This window comes from Macrobrachium rosenbergii, chromosome 4 (assembly GCF_040412425.1).
Source record: "Macrobrachium rosenbergii isolate ZJJX-2024 chromosome 4, ASM4041242v1, whole genome shotgun sequence".
Lineage (NCBI taxonomy): Eukaryota > Metazoa > Arthropoda > Malacostraca > Decapoda > Palaemonidae > Macrobrachium > Macrobrachium rosenbergii.
Window position 1 is genome coordinate 57,649,099 of NC_089744.1, and position 22,697 is coordinate 57,671,795.

The 22,697-nt window shown below is 39.0% G+C and overlaps 1 protein-coding gene and 1 long non-coding RNA gene across 2 annotated transcripts in view; one reads left to right on the top strand and one right to left on the bottom strand.

Annotated features, from left to right (window-relative positions):
* The window catches only part of LOC136834940 (3-oxoacyl-[acyl-carrier-protein] reductase FabG-like), a 106,302-nt gene extending 91,442 nt beyond the window's left edge, over nt 1–14,860 (top strand). The window contains exons 6-8 of the mRNA XM_067097796.1: nt 1,768–1,804; nt 1,946–2,009; nt 9,671–14,860. Coding sequence (XP_066953897.1) covers nt 1,768–1,804; nt 1,946–2,009; nt 9,671–9,829 — 260 coding nt within the window. The 3' untranslated portion in view covers nt 9,830–14,860. The remainder of the gene's footprint in view (nt 1–1,767; nt 1,805–1,945; nt 2,010–9,670) is intronic.
* Nucleotides 8,261–22,697, bottom strand: part of LOC136834946 (uncharacterized) — a 60,400-nt gene continuing 45,963 nt past the window's right edge. The window contains exon 2 of the long non-coding RNA XR_010851929.1: nt 8,261–9,838. This is a non-coding gene — a long non-coding RNA (uncharacterized lncRNA). The remainder of the gene's footprint in view (nt 9,839–22,697) is intronic.

Sequence of the window (22,697 nt, forward strand, 5' to 3'; positions counted from 1 at the left end):
CCCACTGACAAACCCTTTGAGGCTTAGCATGTACAGTACAGAAATTTCAACAGACAATGAACTTTGAAGGAGGATATCCTCACCCATCCTTCCATCACCTACAAAAATTACCCCCTTCTGAGATGTAATACATGAGAGCTGGCATACAACTCTCCTAATCATAAAAATAAATGAGATGATCCCCCTCCCACCCAGGAGCCTTAGTACTGTTACCCTCTCAGAAGTTTCCCACCAAGATACTGTTGTACTGGGCTGAAGCTTCAACCAGTAATAAATATGCCTGCACTACTATCCTGTCCACATGCTGTAAATAAAACTGCATCCTTCCCTTGTAAATTATTGTAGGCTGAAGATGAGTAGAGGTGTATAGCCTACTTGAAACATTCTTGTAAATTTAAACAAATGAACTTTGGACTTTCAATTTATGATTTTCTCAGCATGAAAAGAAAATCATAAGGTAATCAGAAAAAACAAATATAAGAAACTCAATTCACTTGAGATGGTTATTACTTTCAACACAAGGTTATACATCATCAGAGACATGCCACTCAGATTTCTGTTTATTATAGTGTTCAGTGTGGATACGTAAGCACGTGATTTTATTAATTTGTTAATCATTCTAGTTCATCCATTAGTATGATTTTTCTTTAAATTCTATTTACTTTCCACAAGAATGAATAAGGATTAAAAGCTTATATAGAGTTGTTATGATGATTAACTGCTTCGATGTTTTTTTTTTTACTGAAATTTGAATGAGTCTGTCTAATATGTATTGTTTTTTTTATGAAATCTTGGGTTGTTTAATATGTATTGGTATTTTTTTTTTTACTGAAATGTTGGGTGTTTTATTTTTTCCCCATTTTACTTGCAACCAAACAGTTATCATTTAGTATTATCTGGACCTCAGTATGTAAAATTCTCACTAGGTGGCATAAATGAAATATGTAAACTGTATTATATTGTAATATGTTTATTATACAGTGATATAGTGATAAATGAAATAATTAAGATTGTAAATAATGAAGTACTGTAGTGGGATAATTCAGACCAGAATACTAGTGAGAGAAATAAGACCATATCCATTATCTTATTTTATTTCCAAAAAAGATTTTTTGTAAAACTAAAAAATATACAGCATCAAAAGAATTTTTACTAAGTTGGACTAAAAATAATATTATGTACATTAATCTTGAAGAAGAGAGACATCTAATGGTGTCAAACTCATTCAGTAAACATAAGGTAAAGAATAAACACAAGGTCAAGAACTTAATTTTTTGCCCTATGGGTGTTTTTCTATTTTTCATTAGTTTATGGTTACTACTCTTTCTGTAAAACTGTAGTAACTTGTCATTCTGTGTCTTTAAATTTCTTTCTGTTTCTTTAAATTGTATAAAGTGGTAATTCTTACACCCTAGTCTTCAGGAAGATGCTGCACAGACACATCACAATCAAGATTCTGCAGTAACTACACTTTCTGCATTACTGAAAACAATAAATGCGTCCTTTTCTTTTTCTTAACACTGGCCATAGGGATATCTGCATTTTTTGGTATTTTTGGTAATTTTCACACACATTTACAATAAAAAGCATGAAAAACTAATGAAGAGGACTTAGAATGACCAACGTCAGTTATTTGCACATCAATTGAACGTTACAATGATGCCTTATGTTCCACAAAAAAATTTGATTTTTATAATTTGAGATATGAGATTGTAAATGTATATTGACTTTTTGTTGCCTAAGTTTAATATCTTATTGATTTTTCAGAATTGGCAGAGAAGAAAGTTCGTGTTAACTGTGTGAAGTGAGTACAGTAGTAAAATGTATAAAATGTCATTTAAGCATGATTATAAATACTACCTATTATGTTGTTACACACAAATATGTTACATATTTGAAACATAGTTATATTTGAAAGATTCTTAAAATGCTGGTTTTCTTTCAGTCCTGGTGTAATAATAACTGAACTACAGAAACGTGGAGGTCTGAATGAAGAAGCATATGCAGCAGTAAGTATAAATGAACAAATATCAGTATTTTATCATGTTTTTTATGAATACCTCTCCCAGTGATGTTGGGAGTAGGTAATTATTTTGCAGTCTTGTGTATGTCTGTGTGTTAACAAAAGTCTTAAATTACACCCACACTAAAATATTCCACTTCTGTATCTCAGTGTTTGGCCCATCTGTGGTTTTCACCTTTACTGGAGTATCTGTATCATGAACAAACATATGTGGGTTAAGAATAAAAAACAGGTTTTGACGTAGGAAAGACCTATTTTTGGTAGCCGCTGTTTGTCCTCAGAGGAGTTACGCTCTCATGGTCCCCCCAGGGTTTCAGAAGACAGAACAGCCAGTATCAAAGAATTCTCTTATACCTGTAGTTGGTCTCAGCCAGAATAGTGCTAGTTGGTACAGTGATAGATTATTGAAGGACTCAGGGCAAGGGGGCTCTGTTCCCCTTACAACGACTACCTCGGCTATCTTCCTCATTACATGCCAGGTCTGTGAAAGATAAATGATCACCCAAGTCCCATACCTTTTTGTCAGGTTAAGTGGATGGATTTGAGGACTCACAGCTGCTACCAAAAATGTTTTTCCTACGTCAAAACCTATTTTTTGATAGCGTAGCTGCTGTTCATCCTTAAAGGAGCTTACAAAAGAAATTGACAGGTGACAAAATGGCTTAGTTCCCAATAAATAAATTCCAACAACCCAGATGAATTTTTTTCCCTGAAGTATAGTCACTGGTTATCAACCATTTTCTTTATTCCAAATACCCATTAGGGTTTGGCAATAAAGAGCAGGAAACAACACAAGAGCGTATATACGTATTATTCTTTGTGGTTCTAAGGTGACTTACCTAATAATGTTGAGTCTAGCTGCAGGATTATTGCTCCTTCCCCAGCAGTATCTCAGCATGACCACCACTCTCATGGCAATGAGGCTTTAGGAATTTTTTATCCAAGGTAAGGTCTTAGGTTATCCCCTGTTTCTTTATTTCAGATACCCATTATGGTTTGGCAATTAAGAACAGGGAACAATGCAAGAACCTATATATGTATTATTCTTTGTGGTTCCAAGGTGACTTAACTAATTATGTCGGGTCTGGCTGTAAGATCAGTGTGCCTTCCCCAGCAATGTCTCAGCATGACCACCACTCATGGCAATAGTGTTTCATGGATTTTTAACCCAAGGTAAAGTCACAGGTTATCAACCGTTTTCTTTGTTCCAGAAATCCATTAAGGATTGGCAATAAAGAACGGGAAACACATGACCCTATATATGTATTATCTGTTGTGGATGTAATGTGATTTACCTAATTATGATGGGTTTGGCTGTAGGATTATTTCACCTTCCCCATTTCAGGAATAAGGTAGTATTCCTGAATAATAACCACCAGCACAGTATTGTAATAACCACCTCATACACTCAGAGACTTCTTTGAAAGAAACTTTACAGAAATTAACGACGTACTCACATATTGGATGCCACGTGACTTCAGGAAGAAGTGAGGGTCTTCCATTTTAATTAAGGACATTAAAATAATTTTCTGCTCATGCAGAGAGAGTGGTTTGTGTGTGATAGGATATAGGAAAAATAGGACCATGTGGGATGTTTGCCATGACCTGTAGGTAAACCTTGAGTGCTTGAACCGGGCATAATGTTTTATACAAAATAATGAGTTCCCTTATCAGGAAAGGGATTTTCCCTTTAAAAGGTTCTCATTCTTGGCCAGGAATGATAGATCAGGAGATAAGAGTAAATGAAAACTGGGTATATGAGTGATGCAATGTCCCTGTCTAAGAGTGCCCAGTATGCTAATCCAAGCTCCTGATGCCAAAGCAGTCAAGAAGATTGCCTTTTGGAGCGTGTGAGTTGCAGGTGTATTGGGTCCACTGAATTGAGGGGATGACAAAGGTCTAAGAACTTTAATCGGGGACCAGGTAATGGGAAGCCGTGAGGAGCTCGCCTTTGGAGGGCAGAGGACTGGAGAAGGGAATTAACAATTTCTATATTAGAATCATTTAAAGCCATGAGGCAAGGTTCCACCAGTGCTGCCTTGTGTGCCATGATTGTTTTAATAGCAAGGAACTTGACCTAAATACAGGCAGTCCCTGACTTACGTTGGAGTTCCGTTCCTGAGGGGCGACAGAAGTCGGAAAATGACGTAAGTCTTAACACCGTATTAAAAAATTTATAAAAGGGGGGGGGAAGGAGTGACGAACTCGCAAACGTGAGTGAGGCGTTTGTTTGGTATTGCTACACTCTGTGAGCAACCCAGAGTAGGTCATTGTCTGGGCAACTACAGTATACACTGTGAAACTAGTTTCAGCCTTCTGTCGCTTACGCCGCTGTAAGACTGAAACAACATAACTCCGGAACATCTGCTGTAACCTGGAACTGATTTTTTGATGAATACATGTATATTTGACATAACCCAGGGACTGCCTGTATATAAAAAAATGTAAAATTGTTTCAGCAGATTTCAACTGGATTCTCAGCATGGAGGTATTCTGACTGCATTTTCCTTACAGACTGGTATGTCGGAGAGATGAAGTCCATAGTTTTTGCACTTGTTACTTAACAATGTTAGGTAAATAATCTTCATGTAGACTAGCTTTAAAAAATCCACACGTGAAGTCACGTTTCAGAAAGGATGATGCGTAGATGACTCCCTTCCTTCTGTCTGGGATAGAACAGCAGACAGTAATGGAATCTATTTCTTTTGCCCACTGCTGAAGAAAAAAGGAACCAGTGACTGTTCAGCTTATTCAGAGCCACTAGGTCAGCAATTCCATTGAAAGGTAGATTGTTCAAAGCCTTCGACTATGGCCATGTCTATACACGTATTTTGTAAACAAGAAGTTAGGCTAACCTGATGTGCCCTTTCACTAACTTCAAATTATCTATCATTGTTAAAAAAGTCATTGACTAATGGTTTCAATAACAAAAATGTTGAATATTATTGCATTAATGCTAATTATCTCTGTCAGACATAAAAAAAATACAGCACAGCAATTACAGCATAGCCTAGCAATCTAATCCTAACTTCTCACCCTACAGGAGACCTGCTGGCTCCCAATTTTAACAAATATAAGCCTACCTGTTAAGATTTTAAGGAACTAAAACTTTTCACTGGGTCTTAAGACTATGTGTTACAATACTTGGCTTTAAAGTTGTTAGGATGATGTGGTATTCGGCAAATACTGGGGATGAGTGAACTTCGTGACAGACTAGAGTGTAATGAGGAAGCTAGCCGACATACACGCTGCTGTCACATCTTTGCAAGTAGGCTGAAGGAAAAAGCCAAGGCATTCATTGTAGACAGACTGGTAGTCGTTGCAGGACTATTCTGGCAGAGACCAACTATAAGAGAATTCTTTGAGATTGGTTAGTCTGTCTTGTCTTATGGAGCTCTGGGGGGACCATGAAAGTGTAACTGTCTTGAGATGAATAGCAGCTACACTACCAAAAACACAATATTAATGGTATGTAGATCGTGTAAGCTGGCAACTTTGTCTTGCTTTGGTTTTTGTGCTATGTCTGTTTGCTTACCTCAGTAAGTTGAAGTTCTGTGACTTTGGCTGATACAGCATATTTATTATTACAGTTTTTCCACTTTATCCATTTTAAAAACTTTGATGTTTCCTTTCCATTTTTAGACATCTGGGAATAGCAAAACAGAATTATGGTATTGCACAAAAAGATAGCAGTCTGTAGTGTATTCTTACAAGTTTTTGAAACCATTTTTATGAGTAAATTTTTGTTTTATGGTCTTTTTAGTGTTCTTTAATGTTAAGTTTTATGCTTAAAACTGTGGAAACCAGTTGTCACCTTTGCTTGGTGTTGCTTACTGAACAAAACACATTTCATCACAAGATGCAACCAAAACAAATGGTTTAGAGAGTGAGTGGTTATGTAAGTCTTGCGATAGTAAGATTTACCTGTAAACCCTTTTAACATACTTCAATTTTACTTTGTCAGTTAATAATGTTCCCAAGTCAGGTATATTGATATAAACACATATTACTGTAGCCTGTTCGTTTGTCTACTGTAGTCTGCGATATGGGAATGAATATGGCTAGGCTACACATATTTCTCTCTTTTTATGATAATTTTATTATTTTTAAGTATAATTTATACTGTTTATTTACTACTTTTAAGTACAGTATAATTTATACACTCCATTCAGGGTCATATACAGGAATTCTGATTACTGTTTAGCAAAAAATAACCTCCTCTGGGTTTAGAAAAGGCCTATGAAAAACTTAACCTGTAGCCTCTTGGACATATGGTAAATTTCCAAGACATTTCGGGGAAAAAAACAGGTCTTGGATGTTGAGAAATATGGAAAGTGTAGGTAATAAAAACGTGATGCCAAAAATTATAAAATAGACAAATAAAACCAATACTATTGAAGAGATATCACAAGTCTCAAAAAAAAAAAAAAATCATAAGCACATTGCCTTTGGAATCGTCACTGATTGTTGTGACACCAGTGGTGGCTGGTACCTTTGCCTCTATGAAGGTTTCCTCCGTGAGTGTTGATTCTGGGCTTTTGCCTGTTGATTCGTCTACTTCCAAGGAGGTGGGATCAGTGAGCATTGGTTGTGCATCCATGCCTCTTGTACCACAGCCACCTTTTCTGGTTCCACACCAGCTTCAGTTGGATTAGCATCTTCTCAAGATGTACCAGTAGTTGCTGTTCCTTCTAATTCAACAGGGACTGAAGGAGTGTCAATAGCCTTCTTGTGAAAAGGCTTTTATTGCTTCCTCAAAGTCAGTCAGCACTTCTGATGGCTTTTGGAAAATACTGAAAACCATTACAGGCAGCCCCCAGTTATTGGCGATCCGGTTTTACGGCACTTTGTCTAGTGACGAAAATAGCCAATTTCCACTTACCGATGCCGATAGTTTGGTATTGTTGTTGATACATACCCAACAGAGGCTCCAATAACCAAAAGTCTGCGCTTTTTGGCGCCAAAAAACCGCCAAAAATTATCATCACACCATCAGAGTGGAACCCCTGCCAATAACCGGGGACTGCCTGTATATGAACTCCAAGGCAGCAGGGTCTGCAAGGGAATCTACAGACCTCAAACGTAAGCCAACACATTTTTAGTTTTACTGGTGGCCCTGTTGTTAGAGCACCTTCTAGAAACAAAAATAATCTTGATAATTTTTACAGAACTGTCTGCAACTCAGGGGCTGAATATGGAAAATTTACAGTATTAATACAGTATTTGAATTTTCTTTGTGCCTACAGGGCACTAGTTTCCAATTTTGAACACTAGTCTGACTACCTAAACAATTTCAGCATTTCCCATTTATAGAAAACTGCATGGCTATGCAGTTGAAGCTGTGACAGTCTTGTAAGAATAGAGAACTTACAGATCTTGGTTTGATCATTTTTGTGTAGTAATGGTCATTTGTTACTTGTTCTTAAGGATGATGGTCTCTATATGATGAAGGCTGTTCAAAAGGTATATTATTCAGTTCCTGAAAAGTAAATGTCACCACCCTACTGTCGAACATTCAGGGTCACAGGTTCGGATTTTTCTCTGGGTACCTATTCTAGTAAGAATTTTTGCAAAGAACAGAAGAACATGACGAAGAAGAAGAACCTGTTTCTTTAACCCCTTCCCTGATAATCCCGAGTATTCTCGTGATTAACTACCACGCATTCTTACAATCATGAGAATGGTCGTTCATACTCTTAAAACATTCCTACTTGTTCCTAATGTGTTCCTGATTTAACTAGTTCTTTGATGAATTCCCATTTTCTATATTTCCTCTCCCTGTAGAAAATGTTTAGTATGCATTTTTGTCAATAGATGGTGGTGTGCAATGCTTACTTTATGAACTTCTGATGTCAGACGCTGTTTCTGCAAAATTCTATCCAAGTTCGTAACTTTCAAAGCATGGGAAAAAATACTAAATTTTGAATGTTGCATCCTAAGTATTGTAATTCTTTATAATACTGCATTATTTAAAAATGCAATGAAAATAATCTATGACTTCTGAGTTAACTTGGAAATGTAAACAACAGCAAAAATTATGCACTGCATATTAAAAACCAACTTACAAACAGTACAAGACACGAATGGCTGTCCGGAACGTAACTCGTTCGTAAGTAGGGTGGTGACTGTACACTCTTACATATCACTGTCCACATGAGAGAGCTGTTGCATACTTTCATTTTGTTGAATTAAGACTTTGCAGGCTGCATTGGTAACAGGATAATCAATCAAAAATACTTATAGTAGCATAGTCTTAAAATGGGGAAACACATCTACAGTTATGTAATTACAATACTGTATATATAGATAAAAATACAGAGAATTATTTTTAAATATATTTGTACAGGTACATAACTATGTATTCATTTCTCCAACCGGAAAATCTGTTGACAGTAGGGCATTACCAACAGGCTGAGTGATATGTTGCCATTTCTGAATTATTAATGGCTGGAAGTCACTTGTTAAATGTTCTCATAACTTACATCTTAAATTGATGGTTTTGGTAATTTGAAAACATTTACTAGAGTTGGGCTGTCCTTTTTTCTGTATATTGTGTTCAGTGAATGAACACTTAGATTGAGTTTTCAAAGACTGAGAAGAGGAGAGGAGCAGTTAGTCAAAAAAGTAGCAGATTTGACTGTAGAGACATAAAGGCCAGTAGAAGGTCCAGAAAATTAGTGAGAGAGGACATAGATTAGGTTGGAATGTGATGAGAATGGGAGAGGAGCAATCAGAGAAGTACAGTACAGCAGTAGACATTTTGGGAGGAAGACCCACAAACCAATGGAGAGGACACATGATGATTAACTGCTTATCTCTTCTTATAATATACCCACCCCATCTCAGTCTCTATCTCTTGCTTGGTTTATATCTTCTTTATACTGCCAACTTATTTAAGTAATATAATTTTCTCAATGCACTCCAGCCATGAATCAAAATATTCTGTAGTCACTTGTTCTGATCTCCATTTTCTTTGCAAGTGGTCATTTACTGTATACAGGCAATACATATAAGGATATACTAGCTAGTCAGTTTTTGCAATGGGTTCTTAAGACAGTCCAATTAAAATTAAGATGAATGTGAGCTATGATGGTAACATTCAGAGGAGGAGGATAGCACATGTTGATATGATGATGAGCACTAATTAATAGGAGTCTTGTCTATGGGAGAGTTTTTTCAGTGTATATAAACTGATAAATTATGGTTACGTTACACATCTACAAAACCCAATGATGGATACGTTTAAAGTTTTTTTTCTCTTGGTGCTTATAACTTCTTGTATCTGGCATTAACAAGATTTATTCCACTGTCAATCTGCAGAATAATCTTTTAATATTGTAACTCATATTTTTAAGCTTTCATCTGTAGCATGCAAGCCATTAAATTTACAATGATGTTCATCACTTATGTTCAATATATCTAGAAAAAAATGAGTTTACAGTACTCATATGATTACTTGACAGTTCACTCAGTTTTTGTAATTACCAACTGTTTTCCAGTAATTACACAGTTTGTCTACAGTGTATATGTGGTGGTGAGGTCAAATAGCATCAATGTTACTGGATGTGTCTCTTTGATACATGCAGTGTGTATTGGATGTTTTTCAGTTTCTTATAGAATGATTTCACAATTTCTACTATATTGCAGTTCCTGGAACGTGCGAAGCTCACTCATGCTCTTGGACGCCCAGGAGAGCCTGATGAGGTAGCAGCTACTATTGCATTTCTTGCCTCCGATGATGCATCTTTCATTACTGGGGTATCAGTTCCAGTTGATGGTGGCCGTCATGCTATGTGCCCTCGTTAAGGCAGCCTTCTGTGAGGGAAATAAATTTTTATTACTGACTGTATATTAATGTCTTGCAATACTTTTAGGGATATAGATACAGTGCACTCAGTAGATTTACTGCATATAGCTAGCAATTTAAAAAAATTTTAATATCAAACAATGGTAGAGTGCTTGAAAAAAATTGTTTGATGACTCTTCATGGAATAAAAGATATAATGAAAATATTTAAAAACAGAGGTAAACATGAAGTTTAGTGCAATATTAACCAAGACTTTAGTTTTTAATTATCTTGCTATTTTCATAAATATTTCATAAAAAAATAACAAATTTAGAATGACAATTTGTATTTTTTCAAAGTATACAAACTAGAGCCTTTTGTATAGGAGTATCTTTCAGTGCAAGCTGGACATTGATTGAAACTTGATATCAAGGTGGTTAACTAACAGGTGAGATAGGGGGTGAGCAGGGAAGTATTCCTCACTCACCAACCTTTGCCTTCACTTTTCCTATGACAGCAGGGACTGAGCGGGGCAGTTGAGGTACAACTAGATTTAAGAGGCACTGGTTTGAATACCTAGGAAAAATACAAATTGTTATTCAAAATTTATTATGTGTTCCCACACGAATACAAACCATTGCCTTTTATATGAGACTTGCTCTTCGGGAAGCAGGTCAGACACTACAGAATTGCCACGATCCCAGTTGCCTTACAAACAGGACTCCTGTAACCTCCTACCAATTGGGCAGAAAAAGTTGGTCAGAGCAGTGGGTCCCTGGGCCTGAATGCCCCTTCTAAAGAAAGAAGGGGTTACTTGAGAAGGAATGCTGTGGAGCAGCATGATGTCAACTGTAAGAGACTTCATGATGGAAGGCAGCTTAGTTCTGGCTATTACAAGTAAAGGATTTAAGACTAAACTCTACTGTGCCCCCTCCCCCCCTTGTTATAGGAGAGATGATGAGGGGATGCTTCCTTATCCAAGATAGAGAATGACTATCCGAAGTGCTCACCTGTAACTTGTCCAACACCAGCATTTACTTCAGCCTGGATGCTGCTCTTAAGATAATTAGAGGAAGGGAATCAAGTAATTCCTTTTTCACATCTTTCAGATTTACACCAAACCTTAGATACATCAGATGAGATACTGACCCAATCTGATCCAGAGCTCAGGTAACTACACAACTTGTTGGGCAGCAACTACAGATCCCAAGGAGAATGTGTCTAGGGACTTGTAGGCAACATCCCTATAGTAGAATGAGGTAAAGGTGGTCTGATGATGTCAGACACTTGCCCTCATTGCCTGTACCCAAGAAAAATTCTTCCAAAAAACCAGGGGGCAGACCTATGCCAAGCTTTGTGAACCCTCACATGGGAAGGGAGGATAACTGTCTTATCGAAGGTACTGGCCCATCTGATTAATTCACGAAGCCAAAAAGAAAGGTTGTCCCTAGACACCTCCATGTGCTTATCTGTATTAATGAAAAGGTGCTTACACTCTGGCCTCTAGGAATGGATTCTTTTAAAATAGGGGTTTATCTCCAGAATAATAATAATTATAATGATAATTGACAGCACGGATCAGGCAGTGCAACATCTTATCCGTGTTTCCACCGACAATGTCTTGGAGAGAGATCATAAAAATCTGGAACTGCTTGTCTAAGGCAGGTGGGTTCTGGATTTTGGCCAAAAACTTGGGTGCAAAGGAGAATGAGAGAGATTCCCACCCTTCCGATTGATGGACAAGATAGGAGGACAGACCATGCAACCCCCCTACTTTTTTCAGCAAAGCTAGAGCTAAGAAGAAAACACTCTTGTGTGTAAGGTCACAGTCTGAGGGCCAAGACAAGGGCTTGAAGAGCATATTGTTGAAACTCTAAAGATGTCATACGTAATCCTGGAGGGTAAAACCAGATGTTCTATGTATCCCAGAGGGGGGGGGGGTTGTCCTTGAACAGAATCCTGTACCAGTCCTGAAGGACATTTACTACTCAAGACTCTGCTCCCTGGTCCTGCCAATCAGCCCAGTGGTGAGACAGGCAACCCCCTACTTAAGGCACTGGTGGAGGTGGATTGCCACTCTCAACGACTTCCTCCCTTCTTCTTCCCCTTCCCCTTACCTCCCTTCTTGGCACTGCCAGAAGATGATGACAAATGTCTGGGCTCCTTGTCTAGGTTTAGCAGGAGGCTTAAAGGCAGCATGGGTAATCAAGAGGTTTAGGACTCTGCCATACCCTGCTTCCAAATTTACTAAGAGGGAAGAGTAAAGAGGAACCAAACACTGAACTGCACTGAAGCGTTAGGCTAATCTTGTGTGGAATCTGGCTCCTACAGAGAACCAGGTTTGCCCACTGGTTGGCACTCTGGTGTGCCAGGAAGGTCATAGCTCTGCCTTCTGACACAAGCAACCTCCAATACACCACCCTCTTGTCCTCAGATGAGATGCCTCAAGTGATGTAGACTGTAAGTGAGTTCGGTTGAGCCATGAAACGTTCTGGAGCTTAGTCATCATCATCTCCATTGCAGCCATCTCTGTTGTGTAAGGTAGTTGGTCAATCTGCGTAGACTGATGTGTCGAGTGCCAGCAGAGTAGCCTGCATATCCTCAGGTATGTAGTACCTCCTCTGGCGTAAAGGTGGGTGGGGAAGGAGATTGCCAGACATGCTGGAGGTGAGGGAATTCTTTGACTCACATTTACCTCCTCCAAAACACCACAAGCAAGCTGAGACCAGGGCAACTGGAATGAGGGTTTTGCTTTAGGAGTGACTTGGAGTTTTAACTCCATTGTTGAGAATTGACCGGTAAGAAGCCTTGTCACCTCCCCAGATTATTCCACTCATGAATGAGTGAGATGATCTCCAAAAACCGTTGTTTAAGCTCTGTCTGAAGGTGTTCAGGAGGTACAGGTCCATCCATACCTAGAAGATCCCCATGGTCACAAGCTGATGCTACTTCATTCAAAGGATGAGACACACCAGAACTACACTCCATAGGGCATTCCTGGTCCCATGAACAAGATGAGCCTGTCACCAGGGAGAAGGCACAGGACCTAGCCTCAGAGGTGCATTTTGACTGGGCCCCACTTGCTTTGGTACCTGGTTGGAATTGAGAACTAAGGCAAAGGGAAAGAACAATCCTCACACTGCTCCTCCTGTCCCCTCCCAGCAAGCAATGAACCACTGAAGACCTCTCCTTGGAGGAGGATCACTCTGCGCAAGCTTGCTCTTGGGAGTGCTTGTTTTTTACCCATAAATAAAAAACAAAGACTGACAGTACAAAAGAAAAACAAGAACAACTGCACCACAGAATGGAAAGAATGAGGGGTACTCATGCAATCCAAGCCTTTCAACCAGTCAGTAATGGGTAGCACAGCAGTACATCTGTCTCATAGAGTGACAGGAAAAAAGTAAGGGTGATGGTTGGTGAGTGAGGGATATTGCCCCACTCACTCTCCTTCTCCACCTGGTTAACTACCTTGTTATTAAGTGTCAACTGGTTTCCAGCTTGCACTGAATGGTTTGTATTCCTGTAGGGAAGGAAAAAAAACCCCACTTAGAATGCTGTAAATGTGACTTTTTTGATGGTATCTTGCTCTTTTTACTTTTAATATACTGTACAATACATGAATAGAAAGCAGTCTGAAATAACACCTGATATCAGTTTCATAAACACTTATTTTGTACTTAAGCAAATGATTCTAACACTAACTTATTTTGTACTTAAGCAAATGATTCTAACACTAATTTTGAAGAGCAAATACTGCACATATCAAAATTTGAGAAAAAGAAATTTATAAAATTCAGTTTATGTGTAATTTAAAATGTAAAAATCATTGAGAAAAATCAGTTTTGTAAATGTAATGTAAGGTGACATACACAATAAATAAGAGGTAATACATGTTTAAGTAGTTATGCATCTTGCATCCATTTTGACATGTTACCTGTCATCCAGAATGTAACCTGGCCAGAAGCTCGGGACTTATTTGTATAGTGTGCATTATAATACCGCGGATAGATTCTCCTTATAGGAGGAAGCTGTAAATGAATAAAAAAAAATTAAATTCTTCTAGAAGGAAATGTGAAATGTCAGTGGTTGGAAAGATTGAAATGTTAGTAAATATACAAAATCAAAATTGATATTAAGTTGCACATGTGTCATAATGCTTTTGGTTTTTCAGTATGCAGATTTTTCTATGTACAGGCCCATTTTACATTGGTAATGTTGTTAGTAAGTGAATTTGCCTGTATATTAGAATCGTTAATGTGATATGTTTTCAAAACTCTTATTTAGCAAAAACAGTATATCAAATGGGTAACCTGGCCAAGTTATTCTGCACTTAATAATTAGTAAGACTTACTGGGACTGAAATATAAATTTACATGGTGTTTAATATTGCATTTTTATAATCCTCTGTTTTCATTGGTTTTAAAGATTATTTTGGTGAAAAGGATCAATCTATATATCTAAGACTGGACAGGTTTGCATTAAGTGTTTGTGATAAGGTTCATGTGAAACATTGAAAATATATTATTTTATAAAGAACTTATGCAAGTAGATATATTGCTTAGTACGTGAAAAAATTAATCTAATTTAAAACTCTGTTGAAACTGATTACATTCTAGATTTTCAGTGCTAACTTTTACAAACGATATGCTACAATGTCAGGCAAGATATATTCCAGATATTTTGGATAATTCTTAAGATAAGAGTAAGGACTGAACTTTAACACTTTGGCAAGTAAACTGATTTATGTGAATCCATTATCTTTGTGTAATAATAATAATAATATCAATGAATTTATCAACAGTTATATTGTTAATAGCACTGTAAAATAACATGCTCAACCATATAACATTTTATACTAGTAAGATTTACATTGTATGATATTTTGCAGGGTACCGTATTTCCTATCCCTTATGTAATACAGATATGATAATATACAATTTGAATAGCCTGAACCAGTCTTTCAACTTCTGTTATTGGATGATAGTTATTGTTTATGGGACACCTACTTTTCTAATGACTTTTTTTGGGAAATAAAGTTTTACAGTGAGTATGCAGTGTTTATATCCTTTAGTATTTGACAAACTTATATAATACTTCATGTATGACTTGTAGAATGATTTGGCTTTCTTAAAATTGGAAAGCAATGTTATAGAGCTAAGGTGAGCAATAAAGGCTATTGTATTCCCTGTAAAAAGGGATTTGTATCCCATAAGTACCTGAATAACCTCTGTCCATCAGCATGGATACTATTTGACAAAGTAATTACCAATATGGTTGGTCCTTTACAAAGATGGTAAATGGGAAATGAATACCAAATAATGATGGTTGACAAACTGACTTGTAATTCACAAGCTATCCCAGTATGAAATGGAAAAGTTGAACCTGTAGTGAATTGCTTGATGGAGTGTTTTGCAAATTTAGTAACCCTAAGGCTGTCCAGAGTGATGTGGGCACAACTCAATGTCTAAGTATTTTAAAGAGAAACACTTAGGATCTAACATACTCATCTGACCCCATAATGCAAAGAAAGCCAGGAAACTAGAAATATTTCATCAGTTGCTCAAATCATTTACAGAAATCTATATATGAATGGCACCAAGCACAACCATTTTTTTACCCCTTTAAGCTAGTATGACATTTTTATGATAAAATAAAGTTTTATATATACTTATCAAGTAATTACATAGCTACTAGCTTTCTACACAGCAGTCTAATGATTCAAATTTTGTGGTGGAGCTACTGTCGTTCGTGCAGGTGACAAGGTCCCGCCCACTTTTGGGACTGATAGGCACAGCTCAGCACCGAGCTTCAATTCGTTTTAGCCCTGTTGTCCATATGAGGGGAGGTGGGTGGGCTTTGATTATGTAAATTCTTGGTTGGTAAATATAAAACTTTATTGTATCACAAAAATGTCATTTTTATATAAGTGACTTACCAAGTAATTACATAGATGATACCATACTGAATGGAAGAGGGAACATGGACATATTCTACTGCAAGACATTAAGAAAGCAATGACTATGAAATAGAAACAGTTGCTAGCATAAGAATAATGCTTGTTGTTCTTACCTGGTAAGAGAGCTCCTGCAGACTGGTACTGCCTCTGGGAGGTGCTCATCTTAACCTGTGGAGGACGTGGCAATATGACCAAGGATCGCCTCCTCTTCAGTGGAAGTTCACCAATGGTTGAAAAAGATTAAAAAAAGGGTGCCCTTGCCCTGGGCAGAAACCAGAGTAAAAAACAACACTGACACCTACACTAGAATAAAAAAACCTCCATCCTGACCACTAAAAACTAGTGGGTACTCCAGGTACAATGCACCCCCTATGCTTCCTCTCCCAAACACCATGCCAGCCACGGATAAGGGTCCTAATGTGCTGCAGTTTTCTAAAACGGTTTCACGTCCTTGAGATAATGCAACATGAAAATATACTTGGACCTTCAAAAAGTTGATTGCAGGATACATGATAAAGACAAATTAAGGCTAAAGGCAAGAGACGTGGCAACAGCTCGAACCTCATGAGCCTTTACTCTAAGGGAAGGAAAGACATCATCCTGTATCTGAGAATAAGCTTCTAAAATAAGGCTCCTCAAGGGCATTCTTCGAAGAGGCCAAGATGAGTTTCTCACAGAACACCAGAGATTATTTGAGGACTCTCTAATTTTCTTTGTCCTATGGAGGTTGTACCTCAATGATCTCACAGGGCAAAGCAATCTCTCCTCCTCTGGTCCAAGAATGTCCATTAACTCTTACTGGCACATGAGCAAGGCCAGGGATTGGAGACATTCTCGTTCTTGGCGAGAAAACCAAGAGAAAGGGAGCCGATGGCTTCCCCTTGAGAAAACCCAACTCTTTTGTCAAAAGCATGCAGTTCACTAATGCATTTGGTGGTGGCCAATGCCATAAGAAAAAGAGTCTATTGCAATACACTCCCTGAACACCTGAATTAGCCCTGGTTACCCACCAGCCCGAACTATATCCCCATAACTTTTATCCACTAACTGGGTAATTAACTGTCAGCATTACCAACGCTTACAGGAAATCCTGTCAAGATGAGTTACCTGAAGCACTGCTGGCAATGCTGCTGCAAGTCCCAGCCTGGTTCCCCAACTGTTTTCTGTTTGCCTTGCTGCATGGATGTTTCCTGCTTCAGATGAACTTTTGGTTATTAGCCTGACCCCCGTATACTGACTTGATATTGGATATCGACTTGGACCGGTTTTTCGCCTTTTCTCCTGGATCGTTCTGTTGCTCGGCACTGGATTTTTCTCTCCTGTCTGGACTCTGGCTCGTTTTGGACTCGCGATGGATATGTTGGATAAAAAGACGCCCCCCTTGGATAGCGCAACTGCTTCAACCTTGGCTACAACTACTGCAACCAACACCACAACTGCTGGAGACGCTGCAACTCACTGATCATGCACAGCTTGCAAACGGAGGATGAGTACCCTTAAACATGACAGACATTCAGTTTGTATAGCTTGTAGGAAGGTGCAATGTAGCTTAACTTTGAGATGTGATGAATGTAGGTCATGGTCAAAAGATCAGATGGAGGATTATGTTAACCCTTAAACGCCGAGCCTCTATTTACAAAAACGTCTCCCGTATGCCGGCGGCGTTCGGTGAGTTAGCGCCGAAGCGGAAAAAAGTTTTTTTCAAAAATCACAGCATGCTTAGTTTTCAAGATTAAGAGTTCATTTTGGCTCCTTTTTTGTCATTGCCTGAAGTTTAGTATGCAACCATCAGAAATGAAAAAAAATATCATTATCATATATAAATATTGGAATATTTGACAGCAAAAAAAAAAACTCATATAATTGTATACAAATCACGCTGTAAGCACAACGGTTAAAGCTAATGAGTTAATTTTTTTTAGTTGTATTGTACACTAAATTGCGATGATTTTGGTATATAACAAATTGTAAAACGATCAAAGCAACACAGAAAATATTATCACAAAATGATGCATGAATTAAGCATACGGACGGAAAAAAAACATGTTTTTTCAAAAATTCACCATAAATCGAAATATTGTGCTAGAGACTTCCTGTTTGTTGAAAAAATGAAACTAATTGATTGAATATTACTAGACTGTAAGTGTTTTAGCTTACAATTGCAGTTTTCAACCATTTCGGTCGAGTTAAAGTTGACCGAAAGTCGATTTTTTTCTATTTATCGTCATTTATATGAAAATATTTCAAAACTGATAAAAGCTACAACCATGAGCTATCTTCTGTTGTATTCTACATGAAATTGCGCACATTTTCATATATAAAAGTTTATGTAACGACTAATGTAAAACAATGCAAACATTACGACAACATAACGAAAGAATTTCTGAGATGTTGGTTGAGTTACACTTCACGCAGGCGTAAGGAAAAAGTTTTTTTTTTCAGAAATTCACCATAAATCAAAATATTGTGCTAGAGACTTCCAGTTTGTTGCAAAATGAAGGTACATGATTGAATATTACTAGAATGTAAGAGTTTTAGCTTATAATTGCGTTTTTGACCATTTCGGTTGAGTTAAAGTTGACGAAGCTTGAAATTTTGTCAGTTATCGTGATTTATATGAAAATATTTCAAAACTGATAAAAGCTACAACCATGAGTTTTTTCTGTTGTATTCTACATGAAATTGCACACATTTCCATATATAAAACTTTATGTAACGACTAATATAAAACAGTGCAAACATTACGACAACGTGACGAAAAGAATTTCTGGCGGACGTAAGGAAAAAGTTTTTTCAAAAATTCACCATAAATCGAAATATTGTGCTAGACTTCCAATTGGTTGCAAAATGGAGGTAAATGATTGAATATTACTAGAATGTAAGAGTTTTAGCTTACAATTGCGTTTTTGACCATTTCGGTCGAGTCAAACTTGACGAAGGTTGAAATTTTGGCAGTTATCGTGATTGATATGAAAATATTTCAAAACTGATAAAAGCTACAACCATGAGTTATTTTCTGTTGTATTGTACATGAAATTGTGCACATTTTCATATATAAAACTTTATGTACCGGCTAATATAGAACAGTGCAAAAATTACGACAAAATGACGAAAGAATTTCTGAAATTTTCAGCCGAGTTACCGTGCGGGCGTAAGAAAAGTTTTTTTTTAAAAATTCACCATAAATCGAAATATTGTGCTAGAGACTTCCAATTTGTTGCAAAATGAAGGTACATGATTGAATATTACTAGAATGTAAGAGTTTTAGCTTACAATTGCATTTTTCGACCATTTCGGTCGAGTCAAAGTTGACGAAGGTTGAAATTTTTGTAGTCGACGACGGCACGCCCACTTGGCACCCAACAGACAATTTTAGTCGACGTATGATACGTCCAGTAGGTGTTTAAGGGTTAAGCATAGAAAATCTCTAGCTTCCAAGAGCAAAAGTATGGAACCAGATGTAGAAACTCAGAGTTTAGATAAGGAGGCTACAGAATTGGAGTTATTCAGGAAGTTGGAAGATAAATTATCGGCTAGCATGAAAATTTATTTTCTAGTTTTATGACTAAGTTATCACAATTCAAAGAACAAAATATGGGTAATAGGGAAACAGAAACTAACCATTCTTTTTCAGCTTCCCTGCCTGTTCCACAACCAGCCCTAATGGGTGCCGGGGGTCATGGAGAACCGCAAACCTTGAAGGTAGGATCTGCCGGCACCCTCGGCGCAGAGCAGGCAGTGTTAGCAGCAGATTTCCCCCTTTCTTCTGATAATGTAAGTCCAGAGGTAAATCTAGAGATAGGATTGACACAGACAAATAGAGATAGTGAGGTAGCAAAGAGGGTAGGAGAGAAGTTGAAGGTGCAGTCTTTTTTGGGGATGTGTAATTAAGGCTCTGGGTTCTCTGTTAGATCCAGCAGCGGTTCTTTTTCCGGCTGCAGTCTCCTTGCAACAAAATGTTGCTAAATTGATTGAGGAGGATGTAGATTTAATAGTAAGTTTGCCAGGTTCGGGAAGGTTAGAGGATTTCCCTTCCGCTTTGAGAGTTCCTTTTCCTTCTGGGGATAAATTTTCATTGGTTGGTGATGGTTCATTTGATAGGACATTATATGTAGCAGAATATAATGCTAATTTACAGGGTCTTTCTAAGGGGTATAGGTCATTGGTCAGACAGTGTTAATATAGGGTATTCAAAGATCCATGATCATGTAATGAAGAATTTCCTGGAATTCACAAATGATGTATTGCAAGATTATCAGGGAGGATCAGAATCGGTATATTTTCTTTCTCTAAGACCTATGGCCTCTTCTGTAACCTCAGATTTCTCCCAATCCTCTACGGCCTCCAAACCTCCTTCTGCTACTCTTTCTCAACCTTACCTCTTGAGCCACCTTTCGGGGAACATTCTGGGTGCTTTGGTAGTTCATCCGGCATCTATGCCATTAGCAGGTTTGTCTTCGGTGCTATCTGCGACGAATCCTATGACATCGCAGGCTTCTGATCTAGTTGCTGCGGCAGTTGGCAGCGTGCCTGCCACAGCGTTTAATTCTGTGGTTCCAATAGTCTCCGCAATTCCTCCGGTACCTAAGATGTCTGTGTTTCGTCTTCTGTTTCTTCGGGTTCGGTACCTTGTAATCTTCCCTTCGAAACTCTTTCGAATTCGGGGCCAGCTGGAATGTTCTCTACTTGCTCAACATCATCGACAGGAGCTCCGGTAGTAACTCCGAGTGTGGCATCTTCCTTTCTTCTTCCTTCGGTTCCTCCTTTCTCAACTTTTCCGACAGGTTCCTCTGTCCCTCCGGCTAAGGCAGTCTATGTGCTGTAGGTTCGGGTTTGATTTTGGGTAATCAGGGACCCTTTTCCCTCTTCTTCTCTAAGTAGGGGGCCTTCTGTTCCTGATCTCCAGTCTCATGCGACCCTGCTACACTCAGGTTTGCGTGGTGCGGTAACTGCGGTCTCTACGCTCTCAGGAGTGGACGTTGTCCGCCCAGGTGTAACCGACCCAGGTGTTGCGTCATCATCTTTGGAGGGTGTGGGGTTTGCACAACCTATTTCGGTGACTCCCAAGTTGTTCGGGAATGATTCGTCAGGTGTCCGTATTATGTACCCAGGGGTGTCGTGTTCCAGATCATCAGGTTCAACGTTTATTAGGGGTCAGCCTGTCTCATTTCCAGTTTCGGCTCAGTCACACCAATTCAAACAAAGACTGTTCTTGTGAAGAAGAGAATCAGATACCGGAGGCTAGTTTTCCCTCAGCCAATGAGTCTGAATACAGACGGATGTTGAACTTTATCCACTCGCTGTATCCACAGTCCAAGTCTCGGAGGAGCTGATACAGCATAACCAAGCGATGTTCGAGTTGCTTTATGCAACGAAGCTGGTGGTAACACAGTCACCAAAAAGTCTAGTCTGGCTTTGAGCGAGGCTGACAATAGGTTGGCAGTAGTGATAGGAGCGGTAAGCAGGATTCAGCCTTGCTTCCTATTCGAAGGGCTTTTACAAGGTCGCGGGTAACCCTTCTGCGGGTGTTAGGGTGCCGCTGAACGAGTCTGTAGAGGCTCTCCTATCTTGGGTTCCATCATCGAGCCGTCTTGTATCTATCTCAGCCAGGGAAGCCAGTGTCTTAGAAGACACCTTCCGCAACCAGTTGGAGGCATTATCGCATACTATATGGATGTTATCCAGTCTGATGGGGTTCCTCAAACAGGATGGTTATCCTCTGTCTGACCCCACACTTTTCGACAACCTCATCGTGTCGGTTTCCATGGGGCTTGCACACCAGGCAAACGTTTCCGCAGGATGTGCTACATTCTCAGGGAAGAAGAGGAGGGACTTCTGTCTGAACCACCTGCCTCCTCATTTTCCTGACATCTATAAGAGGGCACTGCTCCATTGGCGCTCAGCAGCAGTTTGTTCAGAGAAGACAACATGTCGGCGATGGTCAACTTTGTGTCGTCTACTTCTGCAATGGAGTCGCAGCAAGCAATGATTAGGGTCGCAGCACAGAGTTCCAGATGCCTGAAGGGGGCTAGAATGTCTTCTCCTTCGAAGCGCTCTTGCTCTAAGTTGCCAGGAAGTTCTCCTAAGAGAGTACGATTTGCTTCCAAGCTTTCTAGTTCTGGCTTGGATCTGAAACCTTCCAATCATAAGAAGGATTTTCGAAAATAGGAGACATTCCCTTCACTTGCACCAGCAGGAGGTTGCCTTGCCCCGTTCTGGGACATCTGGAAGGATTGGGGCGCGGAGAGTTGGGTAGTGGAGGTCTTAAGGAGGGGTTACAGTGCCTTTTCACTCTCGTCCTCCGCTATCCAACTCACCAGTACATCTTCCCAGTCACTCCCCTTCTTCCATCAGGGGGTTAGCTTTGGTGGCAGAGATCCTGAGCCCTTTTTTAGAGAAGGGAGCCTTAGAGCCCACTCCCCTTTCTCCAGGGTTCTACAGCCGGATCTTCGTGGCCCCCAAAGCAGGAGGATCTTGGAGACCTATCATAGACCTCTTGGGTCTCAACAAATTTGTAACCTCAATGAAGTTTCATATGGAAACTTCCCAGTCGGTGCTGCAGTTGGTCTGGAGGGAAGATTGGATGATTTCAGTGGACCTCAAGGACGCTTATCTCCAGGTTCCAAATCATCAGGAATCTCGGAAGTTCCTTCATTTCTGGGTCCAACTGGAACATTCCAGTTCAAAGCCCTCTGCTTCGGTCTGCCCACAGCACCTCAAGTATTTACGAGGGTGATGTCTCCTGTTTCGGATATCATGCACTGTCGGGGCTTCCGAATGAGAAGGTGCCTCAACAACTGGCTGGTTCCAGCTTCGTCGGAAGGCGAGGCTCTGCAGGCGAGGGATTTTCTTTTGAACCTATGCCAGGAGTTAGGCATTAGAATCAATTCTGAAAAGAGTTCTCTACTCCCAACACAAGTAAAGACATA